The sequence below is a fragment of the Dasypus novemcinctus genome, chromosome 4 (genome assembly GCF_030445035.2).
Source record: "Dasypus novemcinctus isolate mDasNov1 chromosome 4, mDasNov1.1.hap2, whole genome shotgun sequence".
Classification (NCBI taxonomy): Eukaryota; Metazoa; Chordata; class Mammalia; order Cingulata; family Dasypodidae; genus Dasypus; species Dasypus novemcinctus.
The window spans coordinates 130,919,044-130,935,538 of record NC_080676.1 but is presented as its reverse complement, the minus strand read 5'-3'; the positions used below and the strand labels follow the sequence as shown (position 1 = coordinate 130,935,538).

Here is a 16,495-nt window from a genome sequence, read left to right as displayed (position 1 = left end):
AATGGAACCAAACCCAGGACCTCCCATGTAGAAGAGAGGCACTCAATCACCTGAGCCACCTCAGCTCCCTGGTTTGTTGTGTCACTCACTGTCTTTCTCTTTGTGCTTCTTTTATTGTGTCATCTTCTTGCAACAGCTTGCCATGCCTGCCCACCGCGCCAGCTCGCCTTCTCTAGGAGGCACCAGAAACAAAACCTGGGACCTCCTATGTAGTAGGCAGAAGCTCAGACACTTGAGCCACATCCTCTTCCCTACATTTTCTTTTTAATATATTTGTATACAATATTGCAGTCTTTTTGAAGTTACTAGGACTTCAGATTAAGATTCTAACTATTTATTTTCATTCCTAATAATTCGATTTTAAATGTCACTATTTAATATCTACAATAATAAAAAATATGGTAAAGATATTATAATTATAAACAAACTTGTAATCCTAAATTCTAGTGTGTTTAATATTTCTGTTTTAGAATTATCTGCTATATTCTAGTTCTCAGCCCCAAAGACTGGTCATTGTTTTGGTGACTATTTGAAAAATTCAGAAAAATATAAAAGAAAGTAAAAATTGTCATCACTTAAAAAGTATTAAAATACATGAAAAATATCCCCTGCATCCATGTAATTTCACTTCTACAGGTAACTATTCTTAAAAGACTGGTGTTCATGATCAAGTGGTTTTTATCCCAGGTATACAGGGTGGTTTATCAGAAGAAAATCAATTAGTCTAATAAGTCACATTGATAAATTGAAGAAGAAAATTCATATGATCCTTTCTATTGACGTAGAAAAGGCATTTGACAAAACATAGTACCCTTTCTTGATAAAAACAATCCAAAAGATAGGAACAGAAGGAAGCTTTCTCAATGTGGTAAAGTGCATATATGTAAAACCTACAGCTAGCATTGTACTCAATGATGAAAGACTGAAAGCTTTCCCACTGAGATCAGTAACAAGACAACAATGTCCACAATATTGTGCTAGAGGTTCCAGCTAGAGCAATTAGGCTAGACAAAGAAATAAATGGCACCTAAATAGGAAAGGAAGTGAAACTCAGTATTTGCTGATGACATGATCCTATGTCTAGAAAATCCTGAAAAATTCAAAACAAAACTATTAGAACTAATAGACAAGTTCAGCAAAGTGGTGAGATACAAGATTAATATGCAAAAATCAATGTGTTTCTATACACAACTGATGCGCAATCTGAGAAGGAAATCAGAAAAAAAATTTTCATTTATAATAGCAACTAAAACAATTAAATATTTAGGAATAAACTTAACCGAGGACATAAAGGACCTGTATTCAGAAAACTACAAAACATTGCTAAAAGAAACCAAAGAATACAAATAAAAAGGAGGACATTCCATGTTGATGGATTGGAAGACTAAATATCATTAAGATTTCAATTCTATACAAAACTGATTTACAGATTCAATGCAATCCCAATAAAAATCCCAACAGCCTTTTTTGCAGAAATGGAAAAGCCAATTATCAAATCTATTTGGAAGGTTAAGGGTCCCCAAATAGCCAAAAATGTCTTGCATCCTTGGAGAGGACTTTCCTGTCCCTGTGGGTAAAATGGTTCCATCATTACCCACTTACACTAATTTGTTTTTCTTCATACTCATATTATCACTTGGCATTGTTAAATATGCAACATAATTTTTTTAAAAATTTCTTTACATACTTGATGTCTGTCTCCCCCACTAGTCCTATGAAAGTAGTGTCTTGTCAGTTCTCCTCATTTTGTACTTCCTGTGCCTGGCACAGTGACTGACACAGTACAGATGCCGAATCAATATCGGTTGAATGAATGATTGAATAACAAATTGGGTTTGTTTCCGTTTTTGTGTATTGTTTTCCCTATATACAGAATTAGCTAGAAGGTTATTGTCAACTCAAGTTAGAAAACTCACTTTCTGTTAGACATATGCAAATCGGGTTCTTACCTTCAGATGTTTTACTCTTGTAGCAACTAAAGCATTTACTGGTATAACAAGCACAAGGACTGCAACCCCTGCTAACACTGCTGGACCCAGCTCTTGCCAAAGCAGTGATATGGCCATCAGGATTTGAAAAGGTGCTGACCAGAGGAGATTGAGGTTTGCTGTCAAGTCCATGAGCTGCTGGGCATCTGCTGACATCAAGTTGATAATTTCCCCAGTGGAAAATTTTTTTCGAGAAACACTAGATAAAACTAGAGCCTGGAAAAAAGAGAAGCAAAAAGTTTGAAAGCGTTCTGTAGATCATGAAGCATCTATATATTAAAACAATGGTAACTTTTAGTATATTTAGGAAAATATACAAGGTTATTTATGTATTTGGTTCATTCCTATAATACCAAGGGACATGATTTTTAGGTGTGAAAAACATAATTCTTGGTCCAAGTACCTAGTTTTAGAATTAAATGTGTATTGGTAGAGAGTAACATATGGATTCCCAAACAAATATGTTTACCAAGAACCCCCTGCAACTTGTTAACTGCCAAGAGATCTATTCTAGATGCCACGAGGCTCCCCTGCATTTGCTGGCCCTTCTATAATACTAAACATTTAAATTATCAATAAAAAGCACATAAATGAATCAATGAGTATCTAATGATTGGAGTATCTAATGATTGGATCTAATGGATAAGAGTATGCTTTTAGAAATAGTAGAAAATTATAAAAGACATAGTCCCAATTTTCTAGATTACAATCTAGTTGAGCCAATCTACACATACACACATGTGCATACAGGCCTCACACACACATTACAAGTGAAAAGCAGCTAATAAGGGCCATGGAACTAAAAGAGACTACTGGAAAGGCTTCATGGAGCAGATGAAAATACATCTTTGCTTCCAAGGCCCAATTCTCACCTTATACCTATACATGCTATTTATTTATTTATTTTTTAAAGATTTAATTTTTATTTCTCTCCCCTTCTCCCCCAACCCCCCTGTTGTCTGCTCTGTGTCCATTTGCTGCATGTTCTTTGTCTACTTCTGTTGTTGTCAGCGGCACGGGAATCTGTGTTTCTTTCTGCTGTGTCATCTTGCTGTGTCAGCTCTCCGTGTGTGCGGCACCATTCCTGGGCAGGCTGCACTTTCTTTCGCACTGGGCAGCTCTCCTTACGCGGCGCACTCCTTGCACGTGGGGCTCTCCTACACAGGGGACACCCCTGTGTGGCAGGGCACTCCTTGCGCGCATCAGCATTGCGCATGGGCCAGCTCCACATGGGTCAAGGAGGCCCGGGGTTTGAACTGTGGACTTCCCACGTGGTAGACGGACGCCCTAACCACTGTGCCAAGTCCGCTTCCCTGTACATGTTATTTAATATTTGTATAATGAATCCAATATCCCCACATGTATCATAATAGGTAACCTCTTATGAAGGATGTTGGTAGAAGTCCAGTTATTTACTCTTCTACCCGTGTAAAGTTTCCAGGGAAATGTGTAAATAACTATAAAAAAAGTGGGAAAATTAGTATCTGTGCTGAAAACCAGGTATAATATTCATCCATATGCCAAAAATTTTAAGAAAATTTCACTAAATTGACTTAAAGAGGGACAGCATTGAGGACTATGCTAACAAGAATGAATGGGATACAGAGGCACTCAAAATCTATTGACTCAGTGAAAGAATAAAGCACAGGCAAAGGAAAAGCCCATCTGGAAAATAAGCAGCAGGGCCCTGGTGGACCTCCTCTAACACTGCCTGCCTAGCTTAAAGCAGAGGGGCTTAATAAAAGGGAGGGCCATGGGGCTCACCTAGGGAGTACACAGCCTTGGAAAGTTCCCAAGGTGCCAGTATCCCCCTAGCATAGTTCACATTTCTACACAGTAAACTGGAGACATTTCTGCTACATTTCTGTGGTTGTGCTGGTAATGAAAAAAAAAAAAATTCAGTACAGTAGTTAAACTTCCAGCTTCTCCAGCAGCAGCTCTTTAACCTCCCTCTAATAAGTTTATAACTACTTAATGTGGCCAAGTAAAAGAATGGAAATCCACACATTGTAATTCTCATTTCATTAAGCCTATAATACTAGAGAGATCCTTTGATTTCTAATAGCATCCACCTCCAACTAATAATTATAAACAGATATAAACTATATGTATATAAATTCAGTGGAGGCACCAAAAGTCCACATGCATACTATGATGAAAGGGAATTTGTAAACCAGTAGATACATTGAAAAAAACTGTTCCCAGAAAATAAAAACTGTAAAAAATGAAATGGTGAAAGAAAAGATTTAAGGCATGGAGAAAAGGTACTGGAAATCATACACATATAAGATATATACATATATACATGCATACATAGTATGCATATAAATATCTTTGTCTATTTAGAATAACAAAGAAAATAGACTCTGGAAGAGAATAATAACTTTCTGACCATGCAGAAGTTACTCAAATGTTGAGCTTCCATTTCCTCATATTATTTTATGTAAACATTATATCCACATCTATTTCTACAAATGTACATATAAGTTATGCACAAAATAATCCTAAAATAGGGAATAAAAGCACAATATATATGCATGCATATATAGGTAGGTACACATATAGATAGATGATAACTGTTATTTTATAAATAAGACATGATTAAAGGAAAAAGAATAGAAGATAATTTCTCTGGGCAAAAGAAAGATTTCAAACCAAGATGTAGTAAGGAAGTACAGTCAAATTAGTTTGAAAACAGCATCTTTTCTTACTTGCTGAAAGTTGTGAATTCTAACAATAACAAAGAAATCCTATAAGTACTCAGACATGGAAAAATCAGAACAGGTTATTATAAAATTGTGAGGTTGCACGTGGGAATTGGCAGCCACTGTCTCTGTCACAACTAATATCAGAAGACAATGTTGCTATGGTTACAAAGGAAAACCTTTGTTACCCAAGAATTCTATATGCAGCTATGCATTGTTTATTTACAATTGAAACAAAGAATCATTCCATTATGGTACTATAAGTATACCACAAGTGTACTTTTCCTTAAAGTAACTTATCATGGTCTTCTCTTCAATGGAGAAATGAATCAAAATAAAATGTACATGAATGAACAGAGAAAACCTGATCCATTTAGTCATTAATTCAACAAATAGCTACTGAGCACTTAGGATGTACCAGATACTGTTCTAGGTACTGGAGACATAGTAATAGGAAAAAAAAAAAAATTCCCGAATTTACTGGGGGAGCCAGATACTATAAAAAGCAAGCAAACAGACAATATAGCGTAGCCTATTGTTTACCTCGATGTAAGTGTGTATTAATCACATTTTTTATTGTCTATAAATTGATGCTAAATAAATGTAAATAAACACCTATAACTGTTCTCCTAGGTAATTCAAATATAGCCAGCCATTCCGATCTTGGCAAGGTCCTGCCACACCCTTCTACCCTTCCCCCAGAAACTCCAAAAGACACTTTCTCAGTAACACTTGTGCTCTCTGCCAGCTGACCAACCTTATTTCCCCATGTGGCCCTGTAGTATGCTGTCCTCTCTCCATGGAACTATGAGTATAATAAAGCTCTAAACTCTTCCAGTCTCTCTTTTTTTTTTTTTAATTTTTAAATTCATTTTGTAAAAGTATTACATTCAAAAAATATGAGGTCCCATTCAACCTCACCACCACCCCCCACCACTCCCCCCCCCCAGCAACACTCTCTCCCATCATCATGACATATCCATGATATAAACAAAACTAAGGGCTATATAGAAAAATAAAGAAGGGTAGGGAAATGACAGAAGAAAAACTAGTTTATGTCAAAATAGGCCTCTCTGGCAAGAGTCATGTGCGCAGAGCAACTTGAATGAAGTAAGGTAACCTAGGCCATGCTGGGAAGATGTACAGATAAGTAGTAAACTGATAAATTGGGGGGAAACAAGTAGCATGTATAACACCATGTTCACAAAAAACAAAAAGGCATGTGTGTGTATTTATGCATTGAATAGAAGCTCACAGGACTTACACTCAAATGTTAATGTTGGTTAACTCAAGGTCCTTCCCTCCGTTGGTTTCCTTTGTTCCTTCTTCCATATACACCACACTCTCTGCACTTACCTTTGTAATTGTCTATAAACTTAACAATCCCTTGTTCAAAAGCTATTTTCTCCACTTACCCGCAGGCTCCCTCAAAGTTGGGGTAGTCTATTCTTATTTACCTGACAAACATCCAGTATTCAATATATTATGCATATATTCTAATTTTTTATTCAATGAATGTGCTTTCCTTTTATAATGAAGAATTAAAATTTTCTCTTTTTTGAAAACATTGGAAAAGTTTTCATCAACTTTATAAACAAATATTTACAATGTGATACAAATTTTAGAAAAATATGAAACCCTTGAGAAGGCAAAAAAAGGAAACCATATTTATTATGAGTAAAGGTGGTAAGCAAGGGGAAAAGAGAGCAAGCAAACAAGTAAAAAAAAAACTGACAAGAGTAGGAAAAATATAGCACGCATTAAACCATCTCTTCTATGCATTTATGTGGACTTGTTTTTGTATTTTTATGTAAAAATAAAATACAAAAGAGATTAAATACAAAAAAGTATTGCAAGGAAATAATGTTTACAAGGCATTTTCTCAAAACAGTGCTCATGATGTATTATTAAGCAAACTATAGATTACAAAACAGTACATACCCAATATATATACACACATGGAAAAATAAATACTGTAAGAAAATATACCAATGAATATCTTTGGATTATAGAATTATGGATGGTTGTCATTTTCTCCTTCATATTTTATGTATTGTATACATTTTTCCAATGACTATAAGAAAGAATTCTTTAAAAATTAACTACTTTGAGAATACTAAAGAACAAATGAAAGGCACCTCATAATTGGATATTTTTCTAAATGGCATTTTTAACATTAGGAGAACTGATTTTCTTCCAATATTTTTTTCTGCCAAATAATTCTTTGCAATTCTGTAAGAATACACATATACACACATACAAAACTGTGACTTATCTTTTTGTCACTTCATTGGTCTCATTTTATTGAATTATGAACCAGATATAGTACCATGGCTCAAAAATTCCTCATACTGACTGAAAATGTCTTGATTCTCACTGAGTTCTATTCACAAATATTTCATTTTATCACCTGATGGCTTAATTTGTTTTGCAATTTCACACCCTCCCTCTTGTATATGTGTTCCTTTCAAGACTCTTTTTGCTGTGGCTCTCCTTCATGCCTTTATTTCCTGAACTATTTCAGTAGCTCAAAGGTCCCTTTTGTTCCCGCCCTGTCCATTTTCAATCCTTTACTCCTAATTATTGATGTTTTGGCTTGAACAGTCCTAATTTTCTGTAGAATAAAAGTTCATTTTTAAAATACACCTATTACTGTTCTTAAGAAGAAAGCGGGGAGGGGAGAAATCTCTTCTTTCTAATTATCCCTCCCTATTACCCTATACATGAAACATTATCTCTAGCCAAGTTAATTTATTCACATTTTCTGCATAGGTCTTATACTCATTCATGTGTGTGGCAGCTTGAGATTATTTATGAACCCTCCCAAAAGAGAAGGATTATGTTTGTAAACTGGTCTATTCCTCTGGATGTGATACTTTTTGACTGTATTAAATTCAAAGGTTTTAAATGTACTTGATTAAATCAATTTAGGTTCTTTGATTCGGCCATGTCAGCAAGGTACAACTCAGGTTAAGTCCCTGACCCTTGGTGGGTGATATAAATGGGCACTCACTCAAGAAGACACAGGAAGAAGAGAGAGAGAACTTTTGTCAGTTTTAATCCTGGAGCCCCAGGGAAAGATGAGCCATTTGCCTTATAGTTTGCCTACAAGCACCTGAGCAGCTGAGCAAGCCTGGAAAGAAACGAGTCCTATGCCAGACTCAGGAAGCCCTGAGAGACTGTAGCAGTTTGGTATGGTTATGAATTCCAAAAATAGATATTGGATTATGTTTGTAATCTGGTCTGTACCTGGACGTGATTAAGTTATGATTAGGGCTTTGATTAGGCCATGTCACTAGGGCATTGAGGACAGAGTTGAGGGTTTTTTCATGTTGGAGTTTTGATGGAGTTTGAAGTTGAAGCCTAAGCTAGAGCCCCAGGAAGTAAGCACATAGAGGAAAGAGAAACAAGCCTCAGGAAGACAGGATCTGAGCCCAGGAAGAAGCAAGCCATGGGAACAGAGGAACCCTAAACCCAGAGAGAAGCAAGACCCTGGAAGGGAGGAAGCCTGAACCCTCACAGAAATCGGCAGTCATCTTGCTCCAACACGTGAAAATAGAGTTTGCTGAAGGAAGTAACTTATGCTTTATGGCCTGGTATCTGTAAGCTCCTAACCCAAATAAATACCCTTTATGAAAACCAACCAATTTCTGGTATTTTGTATCAGAACACCTTTGGCTGATTAATACAGAATTTGGTACTAAGGAGTAGGGAAATGCTTTTGCAATTACTGAAATGCTGGAATGGTTTTATAACTGGAATGAATGGGGGAAGGGGCAGGGAGGGAGAGAGAAAGAGAGAGTGAGCCACACAAGAAAGAAGCTGAAAGCAATGAAACCTGGAAGAAAAGGGAGAGACCAGCAGATGCCACCATGTGCCTTGCCATGTGGCAGATGAGTTCAGGGTCACCGGCAGCCAGTCTAGAGCTAGGCCTTGATTTGGGCATGGCCTCAAACTGTAAGCTAATAAATTCCCATCATTTAAAGTCAATCGATGTCATGGTATCTGCTTTGAGCAGCCTAGGAAACTAAAACACCCCCCTAATCCATTTTGGCCTCCTTTTAACTAATAACATCTTTAAAGATCCTGTTCCCAAATAGGATCACAAGCACAGGACAGAGGGTTAGGATTTGAACCTATCATTTTGGAAAACACAATTCAGTCTAAAACAGATACAGAAAAAGTAACTCCTGAGACCTTCCCTCCTCAAGAAAAAAGTCTATCAATCTTAGACCAATTTTGCCCCACTCTAATAACAAGTCCTTGATGACATAGGCCCAATTTCAGATGAACCTAGTACCTGCTACAAGAACCACTCAGGATCTAGAAGGTATTAAAGATAAAAATCTGATGTTACAATTTATAAAGAATGCACAAGAGAAACTGAACAGCCCCAATTAGCTCCATGGAGAGAAACTCTCTGTACAGTAAATACAGGATAAAAGGTTCAGAGGAAAGGCCTGCCTTATATCACTTCCTACCTGCAGATCCTGTTCCAGTGTGTGATTTGATCCTAACACACGTGTTATAATACCTTCTGCTTCTTGCTTGATGGGGCTTGGAATTAAGCCATAATCCCTACCTTAAGATCCACTGAGTTGAATGAATTGCTCTACTCCTTTTGATTCTTGAGTGCCCTTTGTTGCTAAGCAATTGCCAAGTGACCATATGGTTTCACCCCTGTAGTTGCTGTTCTTTTATGTTACCTCCAGGTTCTCTTTGCCCATGAAATGGGCTGGCCCCAACATTTGATTCACCTTTTTATTTCTGACAGCTTGCTCTACTTTCTACTGCAGTCCACGCCTTTATACCTGTAAATGCACCCAGATCCCATATTCAAAATCTAGGCACTAAACATTGATTGAAATCCTGTTCCATATGGATCATATACCAGGAAGAAGGGTTAGAGTTAAATTGCTTCCTAGACTTTCTGAAATCCTTCCTGCATATTGAATTCCTCCAAATCAACTGTCTCTACAATTAGGACTGATATAACCTGTATGACCCAGTATTTGGTCTGTGGTCTCAACTCCTTTGCAAGATATTACCCTTTCCTGGATCAATTGGTCCTGGGTCATTTCAGGATCTTAAAACCACTCCATTCCCCCATTTTGACTCAATGTGGACAAATGGTCTATGATGACCAGCTCAGACCAAATTATAATACTTTTACTTATACAAATTCTACTGCTCTCTCAAAAACCTTATCAGGATTTCTATCTAGGTGAAACCTTCCTTAAGTGCATGCAACCCTTGTGGATTTCCTGCTCATCTAACCTCTTATAAAATGTATTCAATTCCACACAATTATTTCTTCCCAACTTCTTTTTAAGGAAAGGGTTCATTCATTCTCGCAATCATCAAACTTCTGTATAATGTATGAAAGTTACTGACTTAGATAATGAGGATAAAACAGGTACTAAGGTTCTACTCCAAACCTTGAAGAGCCTACAGTTTACAAAGAAGCATAGAGTAAGAGTTCACAGCACATCTGTTAACTGAATAACTGATTGAAAACAATGGGAAGGAGAAAACTCTTTAATTGTTTATAAGTAAGATGTAAATCAAAGGTTACAATCTGATTCTGGATGGTAAGGAGGTGGAATTTAAATTATATTTTCAATAAAGGACAAATTAAGCTTTAGGTGAGAAGTGGCCAGGTTTTGGGGGACAGGGCTTAGAAGGAAAGAGAAGCAGACACTGAAGGCATAGAGAAGGAACACTTTGTTGCAAGAGGGGGAAAAAATGAAGTAGAATGATTGGAGGAGGAAGAAAAAGATAATATGTGAAGTGAAAATGGCTGTGAAAACAAGAAATTTTATTGATACATAAATATAGACATTCATGGAAACATTAAATTCTATTTATTTTCTGAAGAATTAAGTGACTTAACAGTAGAAAGATATCAACACATAATTTCACAGATTAGGGCCCACTAAAAGTTGCAGAAACTATAAAGAGTGAGTTCTCTTGAGAAATTAAATGATTCCAGCTGAGAACCAACACTCATGAATTAAAATTCTTTTAAAGGAAAACTAATGTGTAGCCAAAGGACACCCTAAAAATTTTTTCATATCCTCGCATTTTCCCAGACCCTTTATTTATATATTTTTAAAGCATACAAAAGAATAGTTCATTTGGACAGTAGAGAGTCTTTTTTTTTTTTTTTTTTTTTACCTTTTTGTAGACCAGTCCAATTACAGCTGTCTTAATTTTTGCAGAGGTGAGCATGTTAAAACGTTGATATTGTTGAAGAATTAGGGTTTGCAAAAAGACTACAACAAAAAGTGCCATTGCATAACCATAACCACTCCAGCCAAAATCAGTGCGTTGTTCACAGAAAATTATCATTTGTCTGAAGATCACATAAAAATAGAGAATGGGAAAGAAATATTAAACAGCAGAAACAGGTAATGAGGATTCAATGTTGTCAAAATATTAAACACACACACATTCCTACCTGTTCTTTTTCTCTACTCCCCCAATTGTCATCCTCCTCTTTCTTTCACTCAAGTTAGATAATAAATTAAATAAAACTAATTATTTTCACAGGCTTGTGGTTGAGAGATTATTTTCCAAGTTTCATATGATAATCTCTTCAAATAATTAACTGTCTTCTTATCTAACTTCATGAGGAAAGTTGAAACACAGAGACATTTAAAATGAGTTTGCTTTTCTTTTTTAAAGTCATGTATTTTGTTAAATATAGGGAAACATAACAACCAGAATGTGATTAGGAAATCTCTTAGGATGTCCATCAGAGAGTTTTTAAGAGGCTTAAATTGTATCTTAATTCTTATTGTTACTTTTATCCGTATCCACTTTCTTTTTCTTCCTCCTTTCCTTATTTCCTGCCAAATTTGGTGACAGCAAGGTCATGATAATCAAGGTCTGTGCTAAGATGCAGGAAGGCAAGGGAGATGGTTCGTATAACCATCTTGGTTTCTAGTGTTACTCAACTGTAAGTACTTATTAAAATTGAGTGCCTAAGAGAGTGGATGTGGTTCAGGCAGTTGGGTGCCTACCTCCCACACAGGAGGTCCTGGGTTCAGTTTCCAGTGCCTCCTAAAGAAGACAGACAAACAGCAAGCAGACATTGAGCAAAAACAAGCAAACAGGCAAGGGAGACATGGGAGGGCCAATGAGTACCTGATATCCATTATTAATAACATTCTAAGTGAACTCAACCCATTTTAAATTGCATCAGTGTGAAATAATAATAAATAACAGATATATTCTGCATAGTGATGAAAACAATTTGAGCATATATTCTAGCTGAGGTACTATAAATTAATGCCATTAGTTATTTAGGTTTAGTTCTTGACTTACATATGTAGTTTCTGCTGTTTTGTTAGTAAGAGATATAATAGTGGATGTTTTAGAAATTTACATTTTCATTCTGAATACTGCAGATGCAGAAAAGTGCTTTGTCATTTGTACATATCACAGTAAATCATCATTTTGAATAGACTTGCAGGTTATTAGAGCCAGAAGGAAAGCATGTGTAATCAGGTAAGATTATACCTAATTTTTCCCCAAACAGTACTGAATTTAAAAACTCATTCTTTATGTGAGCTTACATTTTTAAAGTGGTAAATAAAAAACAAATTTCTAAGCATTGATCTATTTTATTGGTAAACATAGACAGCTAATGAGTGAGCAATGAAAAGCAATTTGTGTTGTCAAAATTGTTTATAAACCAAATGCTTCAAAAATTTAAATGTGGAAGCGGACTTGGCCCCATAGTTAGGGCATCCGTCTACCACATGGGAGGTCCCCAGTTCAAACCCTGGGCCTCCTTAACCCGTGTGGAGTTGGCCCATGTGCAGTGCTGATGCGCGCAAGGAGCGCCCATCCATGCAGGGGTGTCCCCCGCCTAAGGGAGCCCCACGCATAAGGAGTGCGCCCCATAAGGAGAGCCGCCCAGCGCGAAAGAAAGTGCCTGCCTGCCTAAGAATGGCGCTTCTCACACGGAGAGCCGACACAACAAGATGATGCAACAAAAAGAAACACAGAGTCCCGTGCCACTGACAACAAGAGAAGCGGACAAAAAAGAACACGCAGCAAATGGACACAGAGAAGAGACAACTGGGGGGGGGGGGGGGGGAAGAAGGGGAAGGGGAGAGAAATAAAAATAAATCTTAAAAATAAAAATATAAATTAAAAATTGGGCTTTAGAACCAAATACAAACCAGTGTCTCTAAAACTATAATTAAAACATCCAGTAACTGAAAATTATTTGGAGTACTATATATTCTCAATGACACTATTAAATAATCACACAGTACACAATGAGATAACAATGGTTCTGTATTTGTAACTGCTCTCCACCAGATGCCATCCATTTGGACACCAAACTATTTTTACAAATTAACTTATTAAGTGCCTTCCGGGTGTTAGAATTAAGTTTCCTGAAAGAGAAGCACCATTCTCCTTATTATAAATATATCTACCCAAGTAGATTTTTTTCCTTTCCCATAGAATTAAACAATGAAATAACTAGCAACAGGTACCAGAGTATCTACAAATATAAATGAGGAATGGCTGTAAATAATGGATTAAGGTGGGACCGAAAGTTAAGAATTAAGAAATAATTATGATTACTGAAACATTACATAGATGCTTTTTAAATTAGCCAAAAGGGTTAGTATTTGAAATTACTGAAACATGCTATATAGCATGACTTCACCCTTTGTATGTGGTCATTTTCAACTAAAGACCTGTCATTGTAATGAGTACTCCAGATGGATTTTACCTTTGTATATGAACATTTCCATTGAAAGGATGACCACTCCACCTTCCTCTGTTTGACATCCATATGAAAAACCTTGTTGCTGACCTTTGTTTTTGGTGTCTCGCTCTCTTCCAGATGCCTAGATCTCTGATAACGGTTTTAATTTTTTGACTCACCCCTGGTTGGTACCGGCTCCCATCCCGTTTCAGCCCCTTAACATTATTAATGAAAGAATCTGTGCAAACTCCACCCCAATCATTCATTAGCAACCTGATGTTACAAAATACTAGAATTTTTGCAGTTCTGGGAGGCAGTTTTGGGCCAGAAGGCCACTGTGCTCCATTGCTTGTACATCCAACAAAACTTTCTTTCTGTGAAACCCCAGTGCCTCACGAACTGGCTTTAAAGACACATCTGGAGAAAAGAAGCCGATTTTGCTCTGGATCAATTTGGCCACTGGCAGAACAAAGGACAAGGGGTACCTGAAGGAGTCTGATGGCCTGACTTTCTGGGGCCCCAGCGAGAAAGGTAATCACGGAAATCCAGCTTTCTGCAGCCACTAGACGTTCCTGGTCTAAAAGCTTGACAATCAGGTTTTTCCTTCTAAGCTGACACTCCAGGTCCTAAAGGTATTTTAAAGCTTCAAAATAAGAAATAGTTCAAGTCCTGCCCCAGACATTTGAGTGGATGAGCACCATGGTAGAAGTGAATCGGTTGTTAGTCCCCTTAAACTCCTTCCAGAACAATTCCTCTTGCTCTTACCTCTCCACCTTCCTGGGTTTTTTTTTTTGTGTGTGTGTGTGTGTGTGTGTGTGTGTTTTTGCAGGGGTGCGGGGAGGATTACCATTCTGTCTGGGGTTCAATCCTTCACCTGAAGTGTGTCAGTTAAGTAAACTCCTGAACCTTGAGTCTGTCTGTGAAGTGTACGTGTGGGGACACGGAATGCCTGCTTCCCTCTCCCACTAGTCATGTGAGTAAGTAGCTTGGAAGGGTGGGGTTGAACTAGCCAGCAACCCCACACACTTGCTCGGGTGGAAGTAAGAGAGGTGACAAGATGCCTAACATAGGCGGCAGACTTGGCCCAGTGGTTAGGGCATCCGTCTACCACATGGGAGGTCCGCGGTTCAAACCCCGGGCCTCCTTGACCCGTGTGGAGCTCGCCCATGAGCAGTGCTGATGCGCGCAAGGAGTGCTGTGCCACACAGGAGTGTCCCCGTGTAGGGGAGCCCCACGCGCAAGGAGTGTGCCCCGTAAGAAGAGCTGCCCAGCGTGAAAGAAAGTGTAGCCTGCCCAGGAATGGTGCCGCCCACATGGAGAGCTGACACAACAAGATGACACAACAAAAAGAAACACAGATTCCTGTGCCGCTGACAACAACAGAAGCAGACAAAGAAGACGCAGCAAATAGACACAGAGAACAGACAACCAGGGTGGGGGGGGGAGAAGGGGAGAGAAATAAATAAATAAATAATTCTTTTTTAAAAAAAAGATGTCTAACCTATATGTGCATACAAATACAAGTTTATTATTAACTATACCAGTTCTCATTGTACCCATTACCTATGCTACAAAATCGCACTGTTCCCTGCTTGCCCACGTATACCCCTCTGCTATAATCTCTATATAAACCTGGAACTGCCAGGGGCACATGGAACTCCTTCTGGCCATCCCTACTGAGTTATATGTGACTAAAAAGGCATGACCCAGGCTTGGCTCCAGTGTGGTTTCTCTGGAATATCAAACTTTTCGGTCAGCCTTCCAGGGCTTGACTCCTCCATTACAATACTCCTGAAAAGTAGTCCAGAAAATAGGAAGTGCTACATGTCTATTCCTTATATGTAGTGTAGTTATTTAGGTATAATAAAATATTTGATATCTGTCTAAACTGCTAAAATAGTGTTTAAATTTATGCTGCTCAAGTAGTCATAATTGGTTATTGGATACCGAAATTCTTTAAAATGATAAATTCTGATTTTAATAGCATTCCTAAATGTAACCCTTTATTTTGAGAGACAGGGAAAATTTTAGCCATGATCCTATGAAAAAAGCAGTAAATAGTTTTTCCTGTAGCAAAGGTATATATAACTCAATATAACTTAGAGTCAGGAGAAAAATGGCTCTTTAGAAAAGAATCTGTATCTCAATTCTGCCAGGACGGCTCTCTAAAATCAGTAGCTGGACTGGAAAAAACTTTACCCCTCCCCCCCCCCCAGGTAAAGCCTCCAGGATAAAAAGCTTAATTGTTCCAAGGTGTAATTGAATTTTTGGTGAAGTAGTGCAGAAACTGAGGAAAAGTCCCTCAGCATTCCTTAAAGTCCATATAGAGAAAAAGCAGTTGCTACTCAAAACTTTAGTGGATGAAGTCAATTAGAGCAGGGTTAGAAAAAAATACAAAGCTCCTTCACCCATCCCTCAAGGAATAGAAGACAATCTTAAGAAATCAGAAAGGATAGCTGGGCTGTAACCAACACCTGGAATGAAGGACCCAGGAGGGAGCCTTACTACTGAATTGAAACCAAATATTGAAAGCATGGCTTCCTAAATACACCTTCCTTGCTAAAATCCTGTTAATCAAATAACACCCATGTGACAGTTTGACATTATTTTTGTGAATCACCAAAAGAGAAAAATTATGTTTGTAAACTAATCTATTCTTCCAGGTGTGACACCCTTTGATTATATTGGGTTCAGTTGAGGATCCTTGAATAAATTACCTGCTAAGATTAGGGCTTGATTTGACAATATCAGTAAGGCATGACTCAAGTTGAGTCTCCCCCCTTGCTGGGCTGATGTAAGGCGGATCTCAAGTTGAGTCTCCCCCTTTGCTGGGCTGATATAAAGAGACACTCACTTAAGAAGACACATGGGAAGAGAGAGAAAAAGCTCTGTCATGTTTGATTCTGGGGCCCCATGGAAATCAGCCATTTGCCTGATAGTTTGCAGCTGAAGAGAACAGAGCAGCTTAAGAAGGCCCAGAAAGAAATGAGCCCTGTGCTAGAGACTGATATAGGAAGGCCTAAGGGATAGGAAGCCCTAAGGGACGAGCCCTAACCAGGAGAGAGAGGACT

The 16,495-nt window shown here is 37.8% G+C and overlaps 1 protein-coding gene across 6 annotated transcripts in view; it reads right to left on the bottom strand.

Annotated features, from left to right (window-relative positions):
• Positions 1 to 16,495, bottom strand: part of LOC101417154 (multidrug resistance-associated protein 1-like) — a 101,898-nt gene that overhangs the window by 55,312 nt on the left and 30,091 nt on the right. For 5 of the 6 annotated variants that reach the window (XM_012526817.2, XM_004462648.3, XM_012526818.3 and 2 more), the window contains 2 exons: positions 10,871 to 11,048; positions 1,950 to 2,204 (listed from right to left, as the gene is read on the bottom strand). In XM_012526817.2, coding sequence (XP_012382271.2) covers positions 1,950 to 2,204; positions 10,871 to 11,048 — 433 coding nt within the window. Of the gene's footprint in view, positions 1 to 1,949; positions 2,205 to 10,870; positions 11,049 to 11,153; positions 11,319 to 16,495 lie in introns of those variants that run through there. The other variant, XM_004462647.4, reaches the window with a different exon arrangement.